Consider the following 27,760-nt stretch of genomic DNA (forward strand, 5'->3'; position numbering starts at 1 on the left):
ATTTCACTGAACTCTCCCCAGTCAAAATCACTATGATCAGCAGGCTAAAACACAAGGTAACATCAAACAAGCAGCGTGTGGCCTGTCTTGTAGTCACCTGTCTATTTGGTCTAGAGCTCCAAAATTGAGAACAGTTATTTAAAAGTGCTGCATTTTCATTTTTGACTCTACTAAATCATAAAAATACCATAGTATGTTTGCAGATATTTAAGAAACATGCTAAGTTAACATACTTGTTTTATCAGAAAAACAATGCTACAGTCAGTTATTCTCCTTTGAAAATGTGAGTTCCGGGCCGGAATGTTGGTCTCTGTTTTGGTTTGTGAAACACAGTTTACCCAATTTCGGCACACTGGGTTACCATTTGGCGGAAAACATAGCGCATTTAATTTCAATCATCATTAAGTGCGATTGTTCCTGTTGGTGTCATCAGTCTGGCAACCTGTGAGTGCATCAAGTCTGAGGAGGGGGGACAGAATTTGGACTGCGATACCTAGTTCAACCACTCTGTATCAATCCTACATACAGCACCTTTAAGTATTTCCCTTAAGAACCTTTCACACTGCACGTTTGACCCGGCAAATTGCCGGAACATTGCCGGGTCGCCTTCTGTGTGAAAGCAAACACGTCCCGGGATTGATTCCGGCATTGAACCCGGATCGGGGTAACATTGCCGGGTTCGGTCCCGGAATGAGCGATGTGTGAACAAAAGCCAGATCTAATGCTGTGTTGTAGTGATGACGCAACTCGTTTACTGGCTGTTTTGAAGGAATATCAGCGTTCACGACAAAAAATATGTGCAAACTGTAATGAAGCAGAGATCAGTTAGTTCCTCACTTTCCGCACTGACACTGAGATGAAGTGAAGTGAAGTGAAGTGACATTCAGCCAAGTATGGTGACCCATACTCAGAATTTGTGCTCTGCATTTAACCCATCCGAAATGCACACACACAGAGCAGTGAACACACACACACACTGTGAGCACACACCCGGAGCAGTGGGCAGCCATTTATGCTGCGGCGCCCGGGGAGCAGTTGGGGGTTCGATGCCTTGCTCAAGGGCACCTAAGTCGTGGTATTGAAGGTGGAGAGAAAACTGTACATGCACTCCCCCCACCCACAATTCCTGCCGGCCCGGGACTCGAACTCGCAATCTTTCGATTGGGAGTCCGACTCTCTAACCATTAGGCCACGACTCCCCTTCGTTCGCCAGCTTCAGTGAAAGTATAACGTGCCTAGCACTTTCGACTCGTACATTACACGTCACGCTCTGATGTCACGTGTCGTAACGGGCGGGACCTTTACGGTTTGTGTGTGAAAGCACGCACATATTCCGGGTTATCACTGGCAGTGTGAAAGTGCAAAATCTAGCGACCCGGGAACAATTGCCGGAACACTTTACCCGTTTTTTTTTCCCGGAATCGCAGTGTGAATACACACACAGGCACACACACCAGATGTTTCTGCATGACTGTAACTGCAGTGACCTTTCTTGAACAAGGCCTCGGAAATCCAGCACACACACACATATTACACTAACGAGAAAGAGAAAAGTAATGAAACAGAATGTGAGACCGTGTTACACTATCCACTTCCTCTTGTAGAAGCTTGTGGGCTGTTTGCACATTACTGTTTTTTGCTTTGTACTTTCATGCCCTTTTGTATGTGAGTGTCTGTTGTGTTGTGATATGCAGCACTCACTGAGTTTCTTGCAGCAGGGGTTGAAAAACAGTGGTTTCCTCTGTGGCATTTTACAACTGTCTGGATACAGATAAACACAGGAGCAGAAATCAACTTCAAACACACTGTTATTTGCAGATGCACCAGAGAAGATAAGAGTGTAAATTTTGTTTAAGGTTAATCTAGCAGACCACTGAGACCTCATCAGACCAACATGCCTGGCCAAATATCGATCCAACAGGTCAAGATACAACTGAGATCTCATCAACAATCTCACATGTCTCACATTGATTGACTTCATCAAACATCACATATACACATTTGGAGAAGTTTTATAAAAAATTAAACCTTTTACAGAAATTCTTTAAGAGGCAATTTTTCATTCATCTCAATATGAAACAAACTTTTTAAATGAAAAATCTAAAATGCCTCTTTTAAGTTAATATCACCTCTTCTTACTGGAATTTTAATGCGTTCATTACCAAAGAACAAGGAGGAGGACACAGGATGATTGCATTCTTTAAAATGTTTTGCCACTGGTTTTGCTATATCCCCTCAGTTAATCGGATTCCTGTGTTGAGTAAAGCAATGCCTTCAATGGCGAGATGTTTCTCCGACATACATTTTTTACAGGGGCATTATATTAAATATATAATTTTTAAATCATGTTATTATTATTATTATTATTATTATTAGATGCAATTTACCAATACATTCCTGCTAAAATTTCTAATGCACTTAATGTTTGAAATTATTCAAAATAAGTAGTATGAAAATTAGGGATGCACCGAAATGAAAATTCTTGGCCGAAACCGAAAACCGAAAAAGAGAAAACCAAGGCCGAAAACCGAAACCGAAACACCGAAAGAAATTATCCCAATTATTAGTACCATTGCATTTATTGCTATGACCGTGTACTAACTTTACTAAAATTAAAACATTGCAATTGCATAAATTAATATTAAAGTTTCAAAGATAATTACAATTACATAAATTATAAAAAAACATAAAAATGCATAATTACAAATTATGCAAATATTTATTAAGCACATTGCAACAATGCACAGTATAAAATAAAATTCAAACTAAAATTTAATCCCACTCATCTGTATATTAAATAATAATGTACAGGCCTACTGGCCTGCAGAAAGGTTTTAAAATTAACTGTTCTCTCATAAAAAGTGCATTTAGGTGAAGAGCATTTGAAATTTTTCTCTGTAGTACTAGAAAGTGCATTACTTCTCCAGTAGGCAAGACTGTTATCACTTCTGGGGATGGGGACTTCAGACAGATAACCATCTAGCTGTTGAGCAGTTGAGCTTGTCATCTGCCTGACATTTGAGAAATATTTGAGAGAGTGTATTTAAATAGGGCCAGGGCATAAATAAACATTTTTATCAAATTAAAGCAGAAATCTAGCAAAAAATCTAGCAGAAATATGGCTACAATCTGATATTATGCATGTATATGTATATGTGTGTGTATTATATATGCAGAGACGAGTCTTTTTTTTTTTGCGCTCTGATCTCAGTCTCCTGCGCTTGGCGCTTCTCCGTCTCCACGCGGGTTCTCCGCATCCAGCGCGGCCTGGAGCATTTCTCGTGTGCTCTGCCATATTTCCGCGTCCAAGTAATGGTCTTTATAACGCGGATCAAGCACATTCGCGATGAAGTGCGGAGGATCCGAAAAGATCTCAGTGAGACGTGTGCTAACAGACTCTATAAGACTGTACTTTTCTTTGTTTTCACTTCGTGGTCCGTCTCAATCTCTTTGTTAGGAGACGCTTTAGTGCTGCGAATAAAGGAATAAGAATAGAGAGAATGTTCTCTATTAAGACCCACTGGTGTGAAGTGAATGACGCGGGGAGCTCGTGGTCTGCGCTATGCAGGTGCACGTGCAGGTCGCGGTTTCTGTTTGCGTCATCATAACATTTCGGCCGTGTTGTTTCGGTAATAAAAGTGTTTCGGCCGAAAACCGAAAATGCACTTTTTGGCCATTTTCGGCCGAAAATTTTCGGTGGCCGAATATTCGGTGCATCCCTAATGAAAATATAATCAAATTACTGACAAGTGACAACTTAGCCTACATTTCCACTTGCCTTACAACGGTCTAGAGGTCACTATCTCATCCAACAAGAAAAAGTAGGTTAACAAGGCTTAACATTTTTTGACAAATATTATAGTCTATCCATTTCTCTCTGGATATGACAAAGTCACAAAAATTGCCAATAAATACAACACAGACAAAACAAGAAGCACCTCTATTTTTCTGTAATAAAGTAAAAGGAGACTTGGGACCTCAAGTATAAAACTCTCCGTAGATTTCTTCCTAAAAGTTAGAAAAGCTAGAAGGTTTTCAGATTCATAAAACAATGCGTATGCCAGGACCTGTGTAAAAAATCACTTTATAAATCCCAGTCAGGGGAAGATTGCACATAAGTGCATTTCCACCCTGTCTCCTCCTCGAAATAACCATATATGGAGCATACAACGCCTAGTTTTACGATGCATAACCCCTCTGCATAGCGCTGGGTATTGTTCAAAATCTTTCGATCCGGTGCCAATTTCGATACCTCAGTTTCGATACCGGTTCCTAACGATACTTTTTTCGATACCATATGTTTTAAAATCCATTTCAACATCAACACAAATACATGAAACACAAAACTTTTATTTTTCACCTTAATTAAAACAAATTCTGGTAACACTTCACACTCAGGATAACATTATTAATACAACTGGTTGTGCTTTTTGGATAGGGGTGCGCCATTCAGGGGCGGACTGGGACCAAAAAGTTGCCCTGGACTTTCTGGCCCCCAGCAGCCCACCACATCATAACGCAAACGGCCCTGTTTTGATGTCATTTATTAATTTAATATTTAAGTAAACAGTTTGGGGATTTTAACCAATAGGGCAACTGATCCTCCGTTGAAAAAAAAAAAAAAAAAAAAAAAAAAAAGAACAGCAGCTGTTCATTTAGCGACTCCTAGTGTGCGATACATGCTCATCAAGACAAACACTCTTTTAGAACCCACACTTTGCATTCAGTTAGCAGATCCATATGAATCATGCATGAAATAGAAGTTTATAAACTCAAACGATAGCTTTATGTGCTTTACAGATGAACTTGAAGTCTTTATTCATTCAAGATGTTCAATAATAGATAATCTTTGGCTCGGTAATACAAGTTCATGATCCGATTAGTGAACCGATGATTCTTTTGAGTCAATCTTTTAAAATAATAATTTATTTTGTTTAACGAAAGCAGTGTGGAAACCAGTGTTTCACAAACTGGATAGATCTGAGGTGCAGGGCTCGCAAAATCGTTAGCCCCACGTCCCGGGGCTATGTGTTTTCCAGTCCGATGGGCTATCGTGAATAGTGATGTAAAATTCCTAACTTGCTTCACGTTGTTCACTTGCTTGAAGGGGTGAAACGGATCGTAGCTGAATAAATATTGCTGATTCAAGTGTTTTAAACAATTCGCGCGCGTTCGGAGCTTGCGTTCACTCATTCAAAGCACGCGCTGCGAGCAGCATTTCAGACAATGCGCGTACAAAGAATGAATTCATCTTTCGCGTATCGTAACTTCTGAATGAACACATACACACACAATTATATCAAAATAATTGTCTCTGCAAGTATTCTCGTAAACACAGTCGGTTATGTTTAAATGAACGTATACAGTGGCCTGCTGCTTAGAGAAATTCACTGTACCGGATAAATCTGTCTCTCTCTCTCTGTTTTTTAGACGACGTGAAAGGGGGCCTGTTTTAAAGATACGCAATGGAGTAGACCAAACTAAACAGGGAGGGAGGGCAAAACACTCATCCAAACAAATGCTTCATTAAATTGGTGGTATTGCCGGCTTTGGTTGCAATACTCTTATCACATATGTTGCACTTTGCTGACTCTGCATCCACTTTTATAAAGTGTAGCCACACTTTAGACCTCTTTGACATTGTAAAATGGAAACGTTTTGAGAAAAAACAACTACACTTGTGTTGTGTGACTGCGAGGGTGCTTCTCAATTCATATTTGTGCATCCTCGTTTCCTTTCCTCGCTTCCTTTCCTCGTGTCTTAGCTCCACCCTTTCAGGATGCGAGGGAAGGACGCAAGGAAAAGACGTGAGGATGGAGGACTTGAATCAAGTGAAATGATTTATCCTCGCTCCCTTCAGCGTTACTTCAAAGTGTCATCAGCTGTAATTAAAGGGATCTGCCCTTATGTTGTTAAAGTTTGTTAATTAAGACATTCATAATAAATATTAATAAAGCAAGATGGCCTGTTTGAAATATATGACATGCATGGTTTATTTGAAGTGAAAAGGTAAAATATAAATAAAAATTGTTACAACAGATGTGAAGGGGGAGGAGAATTTATACGTGCGTCACGTTAAGTCGATAAAATACTTCCGCATAGGATACACCTGTGTATCCTCGCTCATCCTTCCTCATGAAGCCTCCTCCCTCCTCGATCCTCGTCTCCTCGTGGTGCAATTAGAGAATTGAGATGTCCTTCAAGATGGCTGTGTTCGATCGGTTTCCGGGTCATAGGATGGAGGACGGAGGAGCGAGGAGACGAGTAGGGATATTGAGAAGCACCCCGAGTATCTTCAGAAATCCTCCCCGTTACGTCACGTGGTGGTGGACAGCCAATCACGGTGAATTTAGGTCCTTACATGCACGTATGCTACAAGCTCACACAGACACAGCCGCTTGGCCAAAAAAATCAACAACAAAAAACCGGCCGCTTGGCTTTTGGAACCGAAATTTGGCACCGAAAGATAAATAATTTTTCGATACTCATAGTATCGAAAGTTTTTCGGTACCCAGCCCTACATCTGCATATCATTTCCATGTATATTCCCATCCACGTGACACCATGTTTAACCCCGTCATCCAGAATGTTTTAGAATATATTAAAATATCCATCAAAACAAAACTGTTTAGTTCTGAGACAAATAGCCTATAGAATATACTTGACCACATTCTTTTCCACTGGCCTTTTTTTTTTTTTTCCTTCAAATACAGTGGTATTTTACATAGTGTTGTGGAGATGCCTTCACACAACATCAAAAATAGTATGTACGCACAGTCAAGGGAATCTGTAAAAAAATTTTTTTTAAATAAATCTAGATATATGCGTAGAAAACAGCGTACGCACATTTCTATGCACATTTTGTGCATACGCAATATTTATACATGAGCCCCCTGGACATCTCAAATTAGGACTTTTTCAATTAACCACAAAAACATTTTATGTTGCAAAACTGGATTTCTATGCTTGCTTCCTCTCAGCTGAAATTCTGCAGAGGTTACTACTTAATGTTAATCAAAATATGACAAGTGAAAGAAACCTCAAGAGACGAACCATGCGCAAGCTCAAACCATAAAGCCACAGCAGCACATACTGTATGACACACTCACTGCCTCCATTCAAAAGTCATATCATATCTTCAGAAGGATCCCAATATTTAAAACTAGTGGCTGAAGTATTATTTTATACAAGACCCTTGATAATTTCAATCTTAACAGTTTGTAAATTGTTTGTACAATGCAGAATGCAGTTAGGCTATTAATGAATGATGATGGACCAGTTCAAATATAAAAACATCAGCTGACAGTCATAGAACTTAATTTTACATGCAAATATGGCATTACGTAGGACTCTTAAAAGGTACAGATTTTAGTAAAAAATATTTTAAAATTGGCCTCAACGGGCCCTTAGCTTCAAAGTCACCCAAAACACAAGTCAAAAAATTCTAAATTATTCATTTATTTGAAACACTTTGGTCAATGATAAACCTGCTCATCACATGCTCATCAAACAAGTCACAAGAAAGAGGAAATGTAAATTCTTTGTAAAAGCAGTTGATTTTTTTAAACTACTCCTTTTAATGTCATAAACCCCTTTTACAATGACAAACACCCCGTCATCTGGGGCAAAACAGTGCAACATGATAAAAGTCCACTAGCACAAGGCAACTACTTCTAAAGACAGGTGGTGCACTTCCAAAACTCATAAGATAATCACAGTCTCAATGGAAATTGGAAACTCACAGTCATGTTTGTAATGAGATCAGCAGAAAGTTTCCTCATAAAAAAAAAATGACTGCAGGGATTGTTAGAAGACCAAAGATGTGACGCATATATGCCATTTAAGTTAATTGAAAGGCAATTTCAAAATCTTCCACTCTTTCTTTCACCAGATAAAAGCTTTGCGGGCAGCCAAAGATGGTTATTAGCAGTGCTATGTTAATGTATACTGTATGCACAATCAGGAGCTGTCTCAAAACCAAATGAGATTCCTTCCTAAACAGCACTTCTGAACAACACATACACGTGCAGCAACTATCTAGGTAGGAAGGGCGTTATGATTTGAGCCACAGCCAGTACACAGACTCATTTTACCATGGTAAACATAGCTTTAGTCAAAACGTGATCGTTTCTATGCATACGGTTATTGAAAAAACTCTACACAGTCTAGTAAGACTGTAAAAATAACTTTGTATTAGCCTCATTAACAATAGATTCGTATATTTGATTATACAGAAGTAACGTAATCTCATCAATAACTTTACAAAATTGGCTGAAACCATGGTTACCACGGTAAATTTCCGAGGGTTCAGCAATGCCTGAAGGGAATCTCATGGGTCTTTTTCACTAATGCAAACACATTAATTCACTATATTTCATATATATATATATATATATACCCAAAATCACACAGAAAGCAATCTTGGACAGACTTTCGAGCTCCGTTCAAAGGTTTTAATATATTGACTCATTGCAGTCTCCCTCGATGCCTTAAGAAAATATAACTCTCCTCTAAAAAAAGGGGAAAAAAACATTCTGTATAACTTACCCGCTATCTGCCTCTGTTTCGCCTTCCTCCGCAGTAAAGTTAGGGCTCTGTAAGTAGATTCTCTGAACTTTAAAGATAGAGATCTCGTTTGTTGGCCATTGCAGTTTTTATCCATTTCCAAACTCCTTCGCTAACACTCTCCTGACTTCTGAACTCAACTTTTAACCCTGAACTTTTTCTTTGTGAGACTCTTCTTGATGCATAAGTCCTAGTCCTAAGTCAATACGCATGCTGCTCCGTCATCAGATGGTAGCGTTTTCTCGTTCATTTCTTTAAAAACTCTCATTAAAAAGACTTTCCGTAGACGCTCACTGTAACCATTCAAACCGCTAAGCATCACGGGACATGAAGTCTCTTCACGTGTGCGTCTTTTGACTCTAGTAGTTTCCATTGCTGACTTTTTAAACGGTCCGAAGTAAGACGTAATCAAAAGGTCGACACTGGTAAGGACATTATATATATATATATATATATATATATATATATATATATATATATATATATATATATATATATATATATATATATATATATATATATATATATATATAGATATATAGATAGATAGATAGATAGAGATATATATATATATATATATATATATATATATATATATATATATATATATATATATAGCATATCAAGAGACCCCAAATCTGCCACTATAATAGTGATAATTTGTGTTAAATTTAAATGTAATTTTTCCACATAACGTATCGTTTTTATTTAAAAATAAAAATAATTATTTCACATAATATGTGTCTTATTTTCCTCATCAAAACTCAAGCATAAAAGGGTGGTTACAGCCATAACATGGATATAACAAAACAAATTAACAAATTGCATAATATTTGAAGTTGTTTAAATTACAGTTAATTTTGAATGGGTTGGTCTGATGCCTGGAAGCTTCTGATGCTGCTGCCATTGTGGACTGATACTTCACAGACTTTGATCTGAATGAAACTGTAAATATACAAAGTAAATATCACACACTTATGTTACAGTGCTTGATCAGTCTATGTGACTAAAAATTTACATCAGAATGACTGCTGGGGGGTGGGGGGTAGGGTTGTTTGTTCACATGCCAGAGAACAGTGACAACATGAAGCAATCAAACTGAGTAAATAAGCATTAAGAGACCCTGACAGTAAAGAACCAAGCTATCATGCATGTGGCCTTAAGACTTTTAAATTAAATGTTCCCTCCTGGTGGAATGACCTCCCCAACTCTATCCGGACAGCTGAGTCCTTAGCCATCTTCAAGAATCGGCTTAAAACACATCTCTCCCATCTTTATTTGACCCTCTAACTTTAACACTCACTATTCTAATTCTATTCTTTAAAAAAATCTAACTACCTTTCTAATCTTTTTATATTATATTTTCTTTTCATTAATTATGCAATTGTATGTGTGTGTGTGTATGTGTAAAGACCTCTAACACTAGCTTGCTCTATTCCTTTTTTATTCTATCTGTTTTCTTTATATATTATTTAAAATCCCATGCTAGGTGTACTGTTAACCTAACTGAGACTTGTTATAGCACTTATATATCATTGCTCTTTTTGTTGTTTTTGATTGCTTCCACTGTCCTCATCTGTAAGTCGCTTTTGATAAAAGCGTCTGCTAAATGAATAAATGTAAATGTAAATGTAAGATTGCTCACCTGTGCATTGAATTTACACCAAAAACAACCACGCATATTAGTCTGTTTAATGATCTTGTTCATTTGCATAGTTTGTGGGGACCTTTGCAAACTAGGATGAACTACAAACATTATAATTAGAGTCAAATTAACAATACACCCATAAAGTCTCAACAGAAACTGAGAACGGTCTGCTTAAAATATGCTCCCCAAAGGGACTGAATCCCATTTGTTATTTTAAAACTAGAACAAGAAAATACATCTAGTCTTATTTTAATGTTCCTGCAAAGATCAGCAGGTAATCATCCACATAAAACATACAAATATAAAATAAAAGCTATACATTCTACTTTTTATTTGTGTTTTTTTATAGCATGCACTTTCAGAGAGCGGCTCCTAAAATGGCACACATAAGGACTCCTGTGCCTCACAATCTGTGGTGAATAATTACACATTAGATATCTACCATGCCATCTGAGGTGTGTTAAAAATAGTATGATCTACTTTCTGTGTCACGTGATCCAATGACTGGAGACTACCATGACTTTCCTAAAATGCAACTGGGTGACAACTACAGTAGATTACTGCATGGAGAGGGTAGAGGTCAGCTCAAACTACAGATCAGGAAACATCAACAAAGTAGCATCAGAGTGTAAAGTAGAACCACGGGATATTGCCTCCAATCTACATTGTTTACATATATTTTCATTAAACGTGATAGTAGGGAGACTTTTTTTAGTATCATTTCTTTATGTTAATTAAGAGTGAATTGCATCCACTTCACTGCCTGCAATTTAACTCAACTCACAGTCTTTTTCTCGGTGCTCTAGCAGCTGCCATGGTAATGTTGTTAGTGGCAAAGCCATTCAACTGTAATAGAATCTCACATCCTTACCTGAGCTCTGGACACGACAGCAGGTCAGCTTCTGAAACATCAGGAAGAAATGTCATATATTTGTCATATTTGATGTAAAATATAAAACTTCTTTGTGTCTGCTTTTATCGGGGCGCTCTCACTTGTGCTTCAGCATCACCTTGATAAAATAAACCCTTAGTAACAAGAATACTTGAAGTACAATTTTTACTGAGAGGCTATACAGGCTTTTCTTCACATTCAATTCAATGTCAAACTGCTTACATAGCTTATGCGTGTAGCTTGTATAGGGTCAGAAAGATATTTTTTAGGAGAAAATGATACGTCTATTCAGCAAGGACACATTAAATTAATCAACACTGACAATGAAGACCTTTATGATGTTACAACAGATTTATTTTCTAAGTCAAAGCTGTTTTCAACATTAAACTTTTCCCTTTTACATTTTTTTAATTAAATTGCAATTAATATTTCCCAAAATAAAATAATTTAGTCTTGGTAAACATAACAAACTTAAACTGAAAATCTACCCAACAAATAATTTTTCAGTAACGGAGTTTGTTGAGTGTGTGTGTGTGTGTGTGTGTGTAATTTCAGCTAAACAGACATTCCACTGTATCCTAAGTCTGCAACGGAGAAAAAACCCCCTAAATATATCAGGATCTCTCACTAAGGAACGTTGTGATGTCATAAGGTTTGCAGTGTAGCCTATTGGCTGAGCAACGTGGAAAGGGTGAATGGGTACTTTTAAAAAGACGTTGCCCTGGTAACAGAGTTTTGGCCGACTCTCACTTCACTATGAGTAGCCAGTGAGTGAGTCCAGTCCAGCAAATGATCATTTCCTTGCACCCACTGAACCACCCAAAACACTTACACATGCTCATAAAGTGCCTTTTAAAATCTATTCACACATATATTCTTCAAAACATTCCTTTTCAAAAAAACACAAACATTTATCTTTTACTGTGTAAGATATTCATATCCCATGGTACTCAAAGAAAATCAAATCCAAGAGCATGGTAACCATGGTACTGTTTGAAAGTGTTCGGAGCCTATAGCGACAGAGGTTAAGAGCAGAGCTTTACTGTGAAATGGAAAAAAAAAAAATCCATACCCCCCTGAGTTAACATTTCATATTATGTATGTTCATGTTTCTCTGATGTTGGTTAATGGTCACATGACATGCAGGTGAACAAATAAAATATTTTATATTTTTTAGTAAGGGTTTTATTTTGACTGTTGTCTTAAAATGTTTTGTTTTGTTTTTATTTTACTTTTTTTTTTTTTTTTAAAAGCCCAGGTGAAAAATATATGTATATATAATATAAGTACTGTACATTTATTTCATGCTAAGTATACTACAGATACATTTACATATTTTTGTGGAATGTAGTTGTAGTTTTGTATGCTAAACTGGTATACTTAAAGTCTGCTAAATCTGCTTAATGCACTTTAATTGTGCAGAAGTAGTGCTGACGTCCAACTAAAGATTAAATATATCTGATCGAGCTAAAGTGGAATTTTTGCAAGTATACTTTAGGTACACTTTAAATATCTTGCATTTATTCAAAGATTATACAACCCTCATTAATAGTGACATTAAAACACATTTTAATAGGAAATGTGCACAATTGGCACTCCAAATAAATACTTTTTATATCAGGAAGTAATATGTCAGCAAATTTGAATTATTGAAAGATTTGAATTATACTTAGTATAAAATAAATACATTTTAAATATATTACTTTTTTTTGCCTGGGAAGACCCTGCTCTAAACAACTAACATCACTGGTGTAAGGCCTATGCATATTTGTTGTATATTTGTAAAAAAGATAGCTTTAACAGTTTAAATGATGTGAATATAAAATTAAGCCAGTATTTATGTTCCTGGATGCCTGCCTATTGCACTTTTTGGTTTTGCCCTTTATATCTGATTCAACTGTTTAATTCAGTCTTGAGGACCTGAGATGGGTATATTTTAGATAAGGGAGACCACCAAAATGTTTAGTGTTGAGAACAGGGGTGGGAAACACTTAAAATCAAAAAGGGATGACATTGTTTCAGACTATTATATCAGACCCCTGCAGGCAAACAGACACACATACAGTATATACTGTTTGAATATTATCAGTAGCTCTCTTGAGAAATCTCACCTACTCTTGTTATGTGTCAAAGACAGAAAACAAAAACTAACAGTGTTTTCATCACTCTCCCACTTCAGCATGCCAGAGATCACACACAGACACTCCTTTACACAGGCCTACACACAAGAATGTGTCCGATTCCCATGAGCACCTCCGTCAGCAGATTTTCTCACTTGAGAATACTGTATTAGAGGAAGTTCTACTTCAACTAATCTACATTCAAATCATTTACAGTCATTTGAAAATTAATCACCACACAGACAGGAAAAGTGGAATTAATTTCCAAAAGGTCATTCACTACATGCACAACCTTGCTTTCCTCAAATACACTATTGTTGGCTCATGGCTGGCTTCATGTGGATATTAAACCAGGCACCTTAATATAAAAATTGTATCAGTGTGTGCAGTCAATTTGATTATTAATTATAGTAATAAGGACATTAGTTTTGTTTGTTTTTTTACTCTTGCACTCACTCTGACTGACAAAAACATAATTTACATACAAAGTCCAAGATGATTCTGAATTCTAATTGATTTCATTTGTAAGTGTCGCCTTGCAATATCCCATCAAACATAACACTCATCTATAAAACAACTCTGTCATCGCCGTCATTGTTTCTGTTTTTCTGTCAAACACAGAGAGAAGACACTGTAAATGACCTGTCAGTAGACATTAACTGACTTTCTTCACGTCATCTGATTCATTCTAACTCAGTCAGGAGAAAATGACAAATTCAAATCTCAGCCAGCCAGACTACAATATATGCCCTTCATTATTTCAAAAACTCTCAAAATTACTTCCTGAATGAGTTTTTTATGGTTATGTGATTCATAGGCTCACTATGGAATATATGTTTTTTTATTAAAATGATAATGATTCTCTCTTTTTCATTTCACACCCATTTTTTTATACACATATCTGGTAAAAGTTGGGTTCCGAAGAAATTATGTTTGATCAGTTCCACTCCAGGAAGAAAAGGATGACAGTAACTGAACAAAGTAAAATGAGAATATGCAAACAATATGCTAGAATTGACTGAGAGATGAATCATCGAAAAGACCATGCATTTAGAATAAAGAGTTTCCTTAATGGCTCTGCCTGTGGAAAACAGCTGAAACATTTAATGAAACAACATATGAAATTTGAACTGAACTGAGATAAACATAATATTAAACCAAACATGAATGATATATGAGCTCATAACAAACCACCAACATTTCTATGATGCATTTCCCATAACCTGCTACCAGTTTTGCTCTCAAATGGAAAAGGTTCAGCTAACTCTTAAGCCAGTTTCATTCTTCCAGGGATATAAACATGTAATTTTTGGTTCCATCTTTTGAGAGAAATTTTTTATTGCAACCAGATGTGGCTGCAAAGGTATCTTAGAAAGGAGCTGTTACCAGGACCAGTTTATGATATGTGCTTCTTGTCTCTAATAGAGGCATTTAAGGGTTTGAAAGAGCAATCTGCTCTCTCATCTTTCAAGAATGTCATTTAAACTGTGAGCAGAGAACAGGATTTTAGGCATCAATATCTACATCAAATACTGCAGACAACAAATGTTCCATTGACATTCAGGTCACAACTGCTACTTCCTCAGAGATGGGCTCAGCGTTGTCTTTCTCTGATGTTCTGCGATGTTATCTCCAAAGACGAAAGATTATAAGCTGAGAAATTCTTCTGCTTTCCTGTGCAGTGTTGTTCTTTTCTACTTGTGCAGGACTGACTCATGTTATCGCAAGCAGCACCAACATGCATTTTTGTTAGGAATGCCATGTTCCTTTACCTTGCATTATAACAGTTTTTGAATGGCACGGCAGGCTAATACCACCCACACACAGAACCAAGGAAGAAGCATACCCTGATAGCAGTACAGAAAACTGATTTAAAAATTCAGATGCCAATATTCACTATAGCGCCCCTTGCAGAAGCTCTGAGAATCCAAAGTGTACTCGCATTGGTTATGAACTGCAGTTACATTTCAGAACTCAACCTTGCCTGACATCGAGTTGCTTAGCAAGATACATCTGCCAGATGCATCTCGCAACCAAAATATATCTTTGTATTGTGTTAAATCTTACTTAATAAGGTAAATATATTCTTTCTAAGTTAAAAATAGAAAAAAAATAAAAAAGAACAAGAAGAAGAAGAAGAAGAAAGAAGAAAACTGCTTAAAAAAACTTCTCTATCAAATACAGGAGAACAGTCATTTTCTAAATTGTCAGTATCTGGGGGTTTTAAAGACCAATTTCACCTTCCTGCTCTGCTCCCACAAAATCTTGGCAGATACTAGAAAGACAGAACAGTGAAAATGTGTCATGTGCTCTGGAATACACCTCATGTCACTTATAGCAAGTGTCAGGAAAGACTCTAAATAATTAATACCTTTAAAAATGTTCCTGTGCAGAGTTTAATTTGGCCTGTACTCTCTATGACCAAAAAAAAAAAAAGAGTAAATATCCCAAAGTTAAAATAGGTCTGCATACAGAGTAATCTAGTATAAACAGAGGGCAAAATATATATATAAAAAAAAAATGAAAACAAAGAAATAATATAGTCTAGCTGACTACTGGTGTTCAAGAGCTTTAAGGCATTGAAGCACATATGTTAAAAGACATTTTAGGCCTGTAAACATCTAAATTACTGATATATATATATATATATATATATATAATGCTCTGCATTTAACCCATCCGAAGTGCACACACACACACACACACACACCCAGAGCAGTGGGCAGCCATTTATGCTGCAGCACCCATGCATGACACCAGGGAGCAGTTGGGGATTCAGTCCCTTGCTCAAGGGCACCTCAGTCATGGTATTGCCGGCCCAAATACTCAAATCCACAACCTTAGGCCACGACTTCCCCTAACTAACCAAACTGTAAAATTCTATTTTTTTTGATAATTATTGAATTCAGAGAATTATACCGTAGTGTTTTTTTTTCTCAAGATTGACCAAAAAACCCAGGACTAGTTTCCAAAAGTAGGTAAAAAAAAAGTTCAAAATGAGAAATATATCATTTGATGTGAATATTGTGTGTATGCCGGGTGTGCCTCACAAGTCCTGAAAATGAAGCTGTGGTCACTTTGATCACCCCCTGGCTGAAGAACAGGTCATAATGATGTGTGAGTACTACCATTTCTCTCCAAGTTTCAGGTCTCTACGACTTATGGTTTGGGCTGCCCGATCGGTTTTAGATGGAGAATACTGATCCTTCTAACAATTACAATAGGGTTTCAGTACTTCAAACCTAATCAGTGCTACATGCTTGAAATCCTAAAAAAGAGATTAAATATAACGATATAAACTAGTGTAAGTAGCTGATTAATTAATTTGTCACCAAATCTTTTACAATTCATCATTTGGTTACACAATTTCGGTGGTGATCATTGAAATTGTATTAAGTCCCAATACAATATAGACACTTATATAGACAGATAATTTGAGAGGAAGTCCAGCCACAGAAATCTAGCAGATGAGGTTTGATTCTGATTGGCTGCTTCTGTCCTGGATAACAGGTGAAAAGCATCTTTGGGTCAACTAAACCAAAGTACACCAGCAACAGCATTAGAAGTTCAGACAGAAAGAGAGAGTATAAATTCTGGAGTCTGAAAATGCTATATTGATCACATTAGAGATTTAGAACAGCTGTTCTGAAGGATCTTTCACAGTTAAAAGTGACCTTTCTCCTCTGCCCCAACAGTGAACTTTCTTATTGCTGTTATTTATATAATAAAACATGTCTCTCTCTCTTACACACTTTCCACTGCCTTTTTGTGGCATTTTTATTTGTATAGTACAATATACAGTGGACAGGAAGCAATGTGGGAGAGAAGTAGTGACAAAAAACAGGCCAAGATTCGAACTCAGGTTGCCCGAAGCACAACCATGAGGTTGTCGGCTCCAGCAGAATGCTTTTCCAGAGGTTTTAGAGCAGGCCAATATGGTAAAGCTCAGGTATCTGGCACAGTAATGAGGCTGAGCCCCCTGTGCTGGGCACAGACCTTGGAATAGGATTGCTCTAGTACCCCCACATATTGGTCGAGCCCCAACTTAGCACCAGTAGAGGAAAAAATTCTGGCACCGTTCCTAGTGCCATAATCTCTGGTTGGCCAGAAACAGTACTTTGGCCAGCGTTCACAATGCTCCGGGGCGCCTCTACAGCAGCCTAGAACTGAACCACAGAGAGTCTGGACTGTGATCATTCATTCTGACAAACTGCAGCTGCTGCTCTGATAATGACTCAAACAAGCATGATGATCTGGAAAAATGTTATTCAATTTGAAATAAATCTATGCTAAACAAAGCTTCATTCATTTGATCAAAAATACAGTAATACTTAAAAGAGAAAAGAATTAAAATTTTAAATAGAAAAAAAGAATTACAATTTTAGATTTTAATATGAATTAAAATGTAATTCATTCCACTTGAAAATGAAGTTGGATTTTAAACATGAATCCCATGAGTCACATGATCCATCAGAAATCATTCTATGATGTTGATTTGGTGCTCAAGAAACATGCTTTTTATTAGTGTTGAAAACAGTTATGCTGCTTAATATTTTTGTAGAAACCAGTATAAATTATTTTAGGATTCTTTGATTAATGGAGCATTTCAAAGAACAGCCTTTATTTTAAATAGAGATCTTCTGTAATATCTGCCTTTACTGTCACTTTTTATACAATTTATTTAATCTTATCTTTAAAAAAAAAATTCTTTTATTATTACTATTTTATGGGATAGTGGAATGGAGATTGGAAAGTATGGCTGAGAGAAAGGGAATGTGATGGAAATGGGATCAAGACAGAATTCAACAGCTCTTACAGTGCTGAGCCACTGTACCACAGCTCTGACATCTGCTGTTTATTAAAATTATTAAGCCAGATGGTTCTAACACAAGTGATTCACACCTAGAAGAGCAATTAACAATAGCAAAGTACAACCATTTAAGCAAATACAACAGTTTGTTGGGCTGCAGCGCATATCTATGCATTTCATGCACGGTCTACCTTTACAGAAGCAAGAGACCTCAGTTAAACTTCAAACAACCTATCACAGTCTTTAATCAGCTGCTGACAAATCATTAACATATTAATTATATCTCAAATTCATTAACATGAAACTCTTTTAAAGTGCCAACATAAAATGTCACGCCTCATATTAACAGATAGCAGATAGAAAAAGAATAGAGCAAGCTAGTGCTAGAGACCTTTTTTGTTGTATTATAAATAAAAGAAAACAAATAGAATATAAAAAGACTTGAGCAAGCTAGTGTTAGTTTTTTTAAAGAATAGAATTAGAATAGAGAGTTAGAGGGTCAAATAAATATGGAAGAGATGTGTTTTTAGCCAATTCTCGAAGATGAATTGAGTTGGGCAGGTCATTCGATCAGGAATATATGTCTTTCTTCTTTCAGACGAATACATCTGCAGTATACATTTAAAACTTTACAAACTTGCTTCCACTGTCATACGCTAGAGAAAGAGTGGTGTTCCAGCGGATGATGTACAATGTGCGCATAGCATAAACTATGGTGAGAATATGCTAATCTTGCACAAAAATAAGTTTTGTTTCAAGCAAAGTAAAACCAGTCTCCTTTTGGCTTATATTGAAATCCTCTGACATTTTTCTTTACAAATCCTTGTTTTGTACTTCTAAATCATAAGCTTACGCTATGCCTACATCCTGCGTCATCCACTGGAATGGATGAACCACTCTCTCGTGAATGTGAATGCACGTATGAGTTAGTGGAAGCTAAAGATTATAGTTTATAAAGTTTTAAATATTGATATTTTTCATATACAAATTTATTAATTCGCTTCAGAAAGGCCATTATTAACCCCCGGAACTGTGTGGAGCACTTTTTATGACTTTTTACTGTGTGCATGTTTATGATGGATGGATGTACTTTACTGGACTTCAAAATCTCAACACCCATTCACTGCCATTATAAAGTTTGAAAGAGCCAGGAAATGTTTTTTTTTACATATAACTCCGATTGTATTCGTCTGAAAGAAGAAAGTCATATGGATGGCTTGAAGGTAAGTAAATCATGGGATATTTGTTAGTTTTGTCTGAACTATCCCTTTAAAGGGGTAGTTCACTGTAAAATGTAAATTCTGTTATCGTTTACTCACCCTCATGTAATTCTAAGCCTGTTTGACTTTCTTTTATTCAGTGGTAGACAATGGGCAAAAAAGCACTGAGATTTCGCAAAACGCCTTCTTTTAAGTTCCACAGCAGTGATGATGACACTGAGAAATGAGTAATAACAGAAAGGCATCATAGCATCACAGATCAGCAAACACAGCACTGTTGGATACAGACATATAAAGGTCAGAAGAAAACAGTCAATTTTCTAACACTCACACACCGTTATTTAATCAGTGCACACACCTCAGTTGCACCTTATTGTTCAGGTGCTGCAATGCATTAGAAGTGAAAATTAAAGTCTTTTTTTAGACATACAAGATGGAAAGTCTAATTAGAATTTCTATCACATGGAGCGGCAAAGGAAGAGAGACAGGAGTGAAGACTGTGTGCATGTGTTTCTCAATGTGAGGGAAACCGAGGAAGACAGGTTGCCTTGTGACTTGAGGAGACACTCCGTATGGAAGACTGTCTTTGTCAGACAGGCTGACAAGAAGATGTGTGTAAAAGGATTGTTTAAATGACATACTACATTTTAAAGACAGAAACAGCACTTTCAATTCAACCTAATGATACATTTTTCATTTTCTATGTGCAGAAAAGAGAAAGCACACACCATATAAGCAGCATTTATTAAAGTCCATCTTTATTTACTTCTGGAATGTATTAACTTCCACCGATGAGAAATAAATGCAATATAGCCCAAACATCATTTACAAAAAAACAAAAAAACAAACAAAAAAAAAAAAACAACTAAGAAAAGACACGCGTGTTGCAATGTGGGGACTGATGTGTGGCCTGATGATAGCTGAATTTTTCCCAACGGAGACAATACTCAATCAGACAATAACAAATACATGCACCCTCACATAGTCACATACTTTGCATGAGTAAGCGCATCCACACATGAAGACACACAGATCATCATACACCTCCACGTTAGGGGTGCGAGAATCTGGAACACTAGCACTAATGTTCCTCACACAACAAAACATTCTTATAATGAATACATGTAGCCTGTTGTTAAATTAGTAGCACTGAAGAATTTATGTCCGGCACTTCTTTTCTCTCCACTTATTCAACTGAATCAGGGATGGGGAGGAGTGATATCTATGCGATAATCCACTTACTGCCCTCGGGTTTTCCCTTTATGAGTGTCCATCAAAGTGTTACGCTTTTTTTTAGGCTAGGCCAACTCTAGCCAGCTCCCAGAAAGTCTGCTGGTTGTCATAGCAAAGGGGAGGGGTTTATTTTCCAATTGGCATAGGGTTTATATATGCTAATGAGAAGGCGAAAATGTCAAAATCATCCAGCCAATCACGAAGTAGAAAAGGAACACTGGATACACGACCAGGGCCTTCCTATTGGGCGGTTGGCTGTCTGCGAGAAATGCTGTGGAGGCTGTGAATGAAAGACAAGCACAGAGATATTAACTCAGATCTCAATGAAATCCCCTAAAGACTGTGTGTACGAGAGAGACGATCAGTCATCTGACATCTGTGTCTACTTATTATTGGTAAATCTAGTCTAATTGTCTTCTTCAGCATTTGAATAACTTGTTTAACTGATGCTATTGCTGTCATTATATTATTGAAAAAAACAGCTTGTAAATTGAATATTTTGTCTGAATTGTAGATTTGCAGGTTAGTGCAATATTTCCTGTCTGCACTGCAGACTAAAACATTAAAATTACTAAAACTAAAATAAAAATTCAAACTTTCAAAAAAGGCACACGCACATAATAAAATTACTTAAACTTATTAGAATTAAAATGAAAGCTGAAAATATAAAAACGAAAGCTAATTAAAAATAATAAATACTATAATAGTAATATGTTAAAATAATACAGACTATTATATTAAGAATTATTGTAATTGCACTTTTATTTCTTTATTTTGCACTGTGAGCCATTCAAATTTAAGTTTTTTTTCATGCATATGAAGCTCAAATACTTTAACCATAAAACAAAACAAAACAAAAAAACATTAAAAGAGTCTACACTCCCTCCTGGTGGTCACTGTATGCACTGCCTGAGGAGCTTGTTGGCTAGTCAGGCTCATCTGGTGCAGAAAACATATATTTATATTTTAGCCACAGGGCCTTTAGTATTCTGGGAATGCTGAAAACAGATAAAAAATATTGATTGATTCTTACCAAACGTTGACCAGCTGAAGGAGGCGGTGACAACTATGAGACGGACTACAAAACTGACGAGACCTGAGCCTCCCACAAGAACTATACGACACACTATCATGGCCACAGTCAGAGGCAGAATACAGTACCCCAACACACAAAGACTTTGGAAAAATGATCTGTATAGACAAAGAGTGAAAAAAATCAGTTTAAAACACTCAGTGTGCTCAAACATTATTTTATCTGCATTCACTAAATTGTCTAGAAGAAGCCAATGAACAAATCGCTTCAGAGGGTTACCATCTATTTACGTAATGTGATATTTCTGAACATAACATGATATTGAGATTGAAATCTGTAGGATGCAACTTGTTTTAAGCCGTGGGGCTTAAAGAATAATATAGCAGGCTTATAAGGTAAAGAAACAATGGCTGACACTCTGATACTTTTCATAGTTAACACCATTATGACGGGACAAAAGTTGCTATTAAGTGCCACAGTTTGCTAAAAGTATAAGTAAAGTTATTTATATCAAATTAGTTTTTTTTTCCTAGTGACACCTTGTCTTGAAATTTTGAACATTTATATTTGTTCTTAAAAATGAATTGACGTTTAAATTGGTATTGTTTTTATTACACTACTACTAATTGATCAAACACATTTGTGTCCTAAATTAGTTGTAAAGTTAAAACTTTCAATTATTGCATCAAAAAATAGCGGTGAAATTTTGCTACCCTATATTTTGCACAACGGTGCAATTTTTTGCGTAAACATTTATTTTTTACTAATGGCTTCATAAAGGCATATTTAAATTAAATTAAATTAAATTAAATTAAATTAAATTAAATTAAATTAAATTAAATTAAATTAAATTAAATTAAATTAAATGTAAAAATAAAAATTAAAATTCAATTTATGCATTTAGCAGACGCTTTTATCCAAAGCGACTTACAGTGCATTCAGGCTATCAATTTTTACCTATCATGTGTTCCAGGGGGAATCCCGGGACTCTGATGGCTAAAATGAACTATTTTTTATTATTTAATTACCCCCCCCCCCCCCACTCTGTTCTCTCATTGCTCCAGTGGCATTAAATGGTTTCCCTGAATCTGTTGACAAACTTTCCCAATACACTGAAATTAAGTGATCTTTCCTACCTCAAGCTATGAGACAAATTCCCACAAATATCAGAATTTTACTTACATAGTTCCTCCCAGAAGTTTGGTATTGAGAGTGATGATTACAGAACCGAACCAGATGATGACAAAGACTTCTGCAAACTGTGGCCTGCCATCCTCCTCACTGTCAACAGACCCACCCTGCAGCATTCTGGGATAGACAATATTATAAATATATTATATCTGCTGGAGTCATAGTGACAATAGTTCTGACAGCAATACTACTCACAAAGCCAGAGTGACACAGAGGAGGAGAGGGCCCCATAAGTCCCCTAAAAAGAGCACATACATGCATATTAGATAGCTGATGAACATTTAGCATTTATAATAAGAAGTGATAATAAATAGCCCATATGTAATCTATGATTGATAATGTGTCATCAGTGATTAATGGTGGACTCACAGTCTCTGAGCAGTGCAGAACTTTTCTTGGGGTACATCACATGGACAAACTTCTGTCCAACGGCTCTCAGATCCCTCAGCTGAGACCCACAAACAGGGCAAAAAGACAGTAAGAAACGATCCTTAAACTCTTTAGACAGAACTACTGATGTTAAAGGTACCCTCCATTGTTATTTAAGTATTATTATACAGTATACTATGAAATAATTGTTTCATTTATGGCAATATTTTGAACCCTGCCTGTAATGCAAGGTTTCACCTACAATAGTGTCTTTGACAGGCTCATCCAGGGTGGAGAAATCATTATCAGCACTCTGTGAGCCCACCGGCACAGATATATCTCCCTCCACTGGAATGTCCTCCGAGATGGAGATGTCAGACAAACCCGCAAACTGTGACATAAAGAATGGCTGGTTAGATGATTCATGGCAAATCCCTAAACTAAAACTTTATGTGCAGCTCACGTTCATCTACAGCAGTGATTTTTAAAAATGTTGTCCACTGGTGGTCCGTCTAGAATTTAAAGTGGCCTATGAGCTGACTGACTATTTAAACAACAGCAGTATTTACAAAACATAAACATAACCTAATAACATCAATATTTAATTAACTCAATTATACTAACATTTTTTTTTTTGTTTTCTTCACAATAAGTGACAGTTACTATAGTACTACAGTCAGCTCATTTAGCTCAAAGAAAAGTCAAATTTATTCAAATTAAACAAGAATAAAACAGTCGGGGAGATTACTGAATGATAGAAGTGACACTATTTCAAGATCCAGGTTGTATACTGATGATAATTTGTACATTATTTAAAACTTTCAATTTTGTCCTGAAACCGGATAACCCTTAGGCTCCAGTTGCCTGGCGTCGTTTAAAATGTACCTAATGAAATTTGATGTTTGTTACACTCACACTTTGAGCTTTTAAATGACACACTGTATACCAGGGACGAGCTCAACAATTACTTTAAAGTAACGTTAGTAAGATAGATCAGTAAATGGGGACGAAGAACAGCTGATGTTCTATTTATTTAACAATAACCGAGATGCAGCATATGTATACAAAATCACATTTTCAGGAACATTCGTATAGGAACAGTAATGAAGTTTAAACTTTTAACGGTCAGACAGTGCGTCAACAGTTTCAGATTGCAGATTGTGTTCCATCAGTGTTTACATAGTTTGGTAACACTGCACGATAAAAAGTGTACTATTGTTTTTCATAGAAGACAGCTAATATGTCAGTATGGACATTTGGGCGATGTTTGAAAAAAAAAATTAATTTAATAATTACAAACGTTCAATGTAGTAAATGTTCACTTGAGCTGAGAAACGACCATCTGTGTTTACATGTAAGTTACAACCTTATATAAACAAAGCTTTACTGACACATTTACAAATTTTAAAGCTTCCAGTCAGGGTCGGTAACCATACAGACAAAAACAAAAACTCGACGGAAAAGCTGACAACGTGTTTTAAAGAAGTGTAAGCGTTTTAAAAGCATGTTTTGTCCCTTACCAAAGGCTTGCTAGACTCCTCTACTTCCGCCATCTTCACACGGATACGTATACGTCACGGACACACGTGACGTCAAAAACGCCAACATGCCACTAAGCGGATAATAATGAATAATAATATATAAAATTATAATTTATATAACAATATAATAAAATACATTATACAATTAGAATATTTAAACAAGGCTTAACTCCATTACATTTATATATCAATTACTCTGATAGCCTCTTTGCACTTTAATATACAAATTCAGCTCGTTGTTATATTTAATTAACAACATGTCAATTGTTAAGTTCACATATTTTATAAGTAGACGAGAAGGCACGTTAAATATTTTAAGTGTCGTTAATATATAATATGGCCTATATTTTAAACTGGTCAGAGTTTGTAAATCATAATTTAAAAATCAAAAGTGCTTTTGGGTCTATTGATATGATGATTCAGAGGAGTGTCGGTCTCTTTAAGGGTCGGAGCAAGTGTGGTTTAGAAATACAACGTGCGACTAGAATGGCAACTAACATGAACCAGATGCTTAGTGGCCCGGATGTGGGACAAGGACGTACATGATATATAATAATTCTCCTGTTTTAAATATTAACTGTGTATTCAATGCAATGCTTATTTAAATTTCCCTCTGTCACTGTTTCAGGTGCAACGCTTTTGTCCAAAACACTGCCGCCGCTCCACTTTAGCAGCTTATCACGTTTAAAGTGTTACTTTTCAAAGCGCTGCTCAGGATGGACCAATCATTTTCGTTTATGATTGCTGAATACCACAACCAACAATTAACTATTTTTACTTAAAACTGAAAGGGCTTGTTTCCATTTGTATGCCAGGTACAAATAATTTAAAATAACATATTTCAATGATTGCATGTTTCAGTCTGTAAACGTCTGCTGTAAAACACAACACATCCTTACATTTTAATGAAATTCAATAGAGAATTTCTTTTCGTGAGCCCTCAAGCGCCCCCCAGAGGAAGGAAATGTGCGTATGATTAAAAAAACATTTTTAGCTAACGCTACTTACTAGTGACATTTTGCCGCCCAATGGTGTGGGAGTACTCAGTATGTAGCCCTGCCCGCGTTTGTCAGTCCCTCCGCTCCTAAAACAAGGAAAAGTGTAGAAACAAAAATACTTTCTTCATCAGCACTTTTAAAATTTTGTTTGCATCCGTATTGCTAGGCTGAAGTAACAAAACCGCGTGCACACGGAAACAGTTACTACTGGAGCGCAGGATTATTATTTTTTACAACTGCATTTCATCCAATATGTCAAATATGGGAAACTTTATCGAAACCGATTAATCGAAATCAACTTCATTAATACAGCCGAGTGATCGTCTGTCGTGTTTTGTCTTACTTATTTTACTGACAACCAAAGGCCGGTTATCTTCATTGATCGATCAGAGGGTGAGAATGGGGCATCCTCCACTAGAGTTCAGCGACTGTTACTCCGACAGTCCAGATTTCAGAGAGAGATTGAAATGCTACGAAATCGAGCTGGAGAAAACCAACAAGTTCTTAAAAGATGTCATCAAGGACGGCAACAATGTGATCAACACGATTAAAGGTAAAATTGTGTTTTACAGCAGACGTGGTGGTCTTCGCAGAGGGTGGTGAATGGAGGGAGGTCTCCGCCTTTGCAAACCGAGCATGATTAGTTCATAACTGTGATTTAATATTAGGCATATTTCATTACAATTGTAATGCTTTATTATTTTTATTACATTCATTTTATTAATACATTTTTGTATGGGCTTTCACTTGCGAGTCCTTGCTTACTTTAAAGGGGATGAATTGTAGAGGGAGGAAGTGATCTGGCAGATGGTAAGCAGCTCTTGGAAGATCCCCCTCTCAGAGATGCTGGCAAGCCCTTTCAGGGGACGGTTGATTTATTTATAGCAGGCACCTTTAATTTTCCAGATTGGTGAATGGAATTGAACTGGACAGTTTAGAGATGGTATGAAAGTGTCAACAAAACGATGAAAACTGGAGGAAGAGCCAGTAGTCATGTGCACTCAGATACAGTGACTAAAAGCCCTTCTCACTATTCAGCTTATCTCAAGTCAATTAAGGCACTTTGCATCCTCAGACTGGAGGAAAGAGAGATGGAGGCTGTAAAACCAGAGCATTCATTTCTATGGAAATACACACCACAGTGGGCGAAACGTCTCTCTTCCTCTTTCCTTTTCAGTTTGGCTTATTATTCATAACTGTTTTGAAGCAACAAAATACTAATATAAAGTTTTCACAGTCCAGCTCTACCACCACTGTTCCCCCCGAACGAGGCCGTTGACAATAGAGGAAATAAAGTCACCGCAACAATGCACTTTAGACGTAAGCTTCTGCATAATGATGATAAGCTGAACTCAGTATATCTATATTATTGTATTTAAGATATAAAAGTAATTATAGCTCGATGTATCCAAGTGCACAGCTCATATGTGGTCCTCAGTGTCAATTTGGTGTTCAGGGAAATATCAGGGACTTTTAAAAATGTGATTTTCAGGCCTGTTCATGGAAATTAATATAAAAATAAAAAAAGCTTCTTTTTTTAATGGAAGTAATAGAGTCATTAAACTAAAACAATTTTATTAAAAATTATAAAATATTACAAAGTTATTGCATTTTTTCTATAATTAAAACAACTTGCTATGTGTGGAGGGAGTTAAGAGAATACATAAAGTAAAATATATGAGCATATTAAATGCATCATTTAATGTTGCAATAACTGAAAGTACAGTGAAATGTAAGTTAAACAATATGTAAATAAATAAATAATTAATGAATTATTATGCCAAGCTCTAGTTGGGTAAAAATACTTAAAAAAAAAAAAAAAAAAAAAGTTTAACTGATTCTGAATTTAACTGAATTAACTGATCGGAAAAAGCAGGAACCGTGTGTCATTGTCAGATGTTTTCTTGACTTACTGGAGAGTTTTAGCTGATTGGTGTTCAGTTTTTCCATCTGCATTTCACTGCCAAAGTTTGGCATGAAGAATTGACTGCTGGTCTTCTTCAGTGATAATATGATGATTCAGCTTTAATTTATCTCCTAGAGGAAAGTTTTTTAGGCTTCCTTCCCTAATTTTAAGGGAAGCCATAAACGCTAGTTTTCTAACAACACAGAAGGGCTGATAACATTTTTAAGTTTTTAT

General features: G+C 36.3%; 3 protein-coding genes across 4 annotated transcripts in view; 1 reads left to right on the top strand and 2 right to left on the bottom strand.

Moving 5' to 3' along the window:
* The window catches only part of LOC132141204 (stAR-related lipid transfer protein 13-like), a 50,721-nt gene extending 41,819 nt beyond the window's left edge, over window positions 1–8,902 (bottom strand). The window contains exon 1 of the mRNA XM_059550520.1: window positions 8,548–8,902. Coding sequence (XP_059406503.1) covers window positions 8,548–8,662 — 115 coding nt within the window. The 5' untranslated portion in view covers window positions 8,663–8,902. The remainder of the gene's footprint in view (window positions 1–8,547) is intronic.
* An 11,233-nt stretch (window positions 8,903–20,135) lies between these two features.
* yipf6 (Yip1 domain family, member 6) lies at window positions 20,136–24,692 on the bottom strand. Its single transcript, XM_059550523.1, has 7 exons — window positions 24,602–24,692; window positions 23,344–23,472; window positions 23,082–23,160; window positions 22,908–22,950; window positions 22,704–22,829; window positions 21,522–21,679; window positions 20,136–20,768 (listed from the first exon to the last, which is right to left on the bottom strand). The coding sequence occupies exons 1-7, from the start codon at window positions 24,632–24,634 to the stop codon at window positions 20,647–20,649; spliced, it is 690 nt and encodes a 229-aa protein (XP_059406506.1). The 5' UTR covers window positions 24,635–24,692; the 3' UTR covers window positions 20,136–20,646.
* A 948-nt stretch (window positions 24,693–25,640) lies between these two features.
* Window positions 25,641–27,760, top strand: part of LOC132141206 (oligophrenin-1-like) — a 37,907-nt gene continuing 35,787 nt past the window's right edge. For both annotated transcript variants that reach the window (XM_059550524.1, XM_059550525.1), the window contains exons 1-2: window positions 25,641–25,889; window positions 25,921–26,173. In XM_059550524.1, coding sequence (XP_059406507.1) covers window positions 26,020–26,173 — 154 coding nt within the window. In that variant the 5' untranslated portion in view covers window positions 25,641–25,889; window positions 25,921–26,019. The remainder of the gene's footprint in view (window positions 25,890–25,920; window positions 26,174–27,760) is intronic.

The sequence above is a fragment of the Carassius carassius genome, chromosome 5 (assembly GCF_963082965.1).
Source record: "Carassius carassius chromosome 5, fCarCar2.1, whole genome shotgun sequence".
NCBI classification, from domain to species: domain Eukaryota; kingdom Metazoa; phylum Chordata; class Actinopteri; order Cypriniformes; family Cyprinidae; genus Carassius; species Carassius carassius.

What these genes read in the sequence shown, in the direction of transcription:
- yipf6 (XM_059550523.1), bottom strand. Translation starts at nt 24,634, where the DNA reads ATGGCGGAAGTAGAGGAGTCTAGCAAGCCTTTG. An exon ending in TTCTGCACTGCTCAGAGACT is followed by an intron (nt 22,951 to 23,081) that starts GTGAGTCCACCA and finishes TGCTCTTTTTAG; the next exon opens with GGGACTTATGGGGCCCTCTC. An exon ending in CTTCAGCTGGTCAACGTTTG is followed by an intron (nt 20,769 to 21,521) that starts GTAAGAATCAAT and finishes TTTCATTCACAG; the next exon opens with CCTCCACAGCATTTCTCGCA.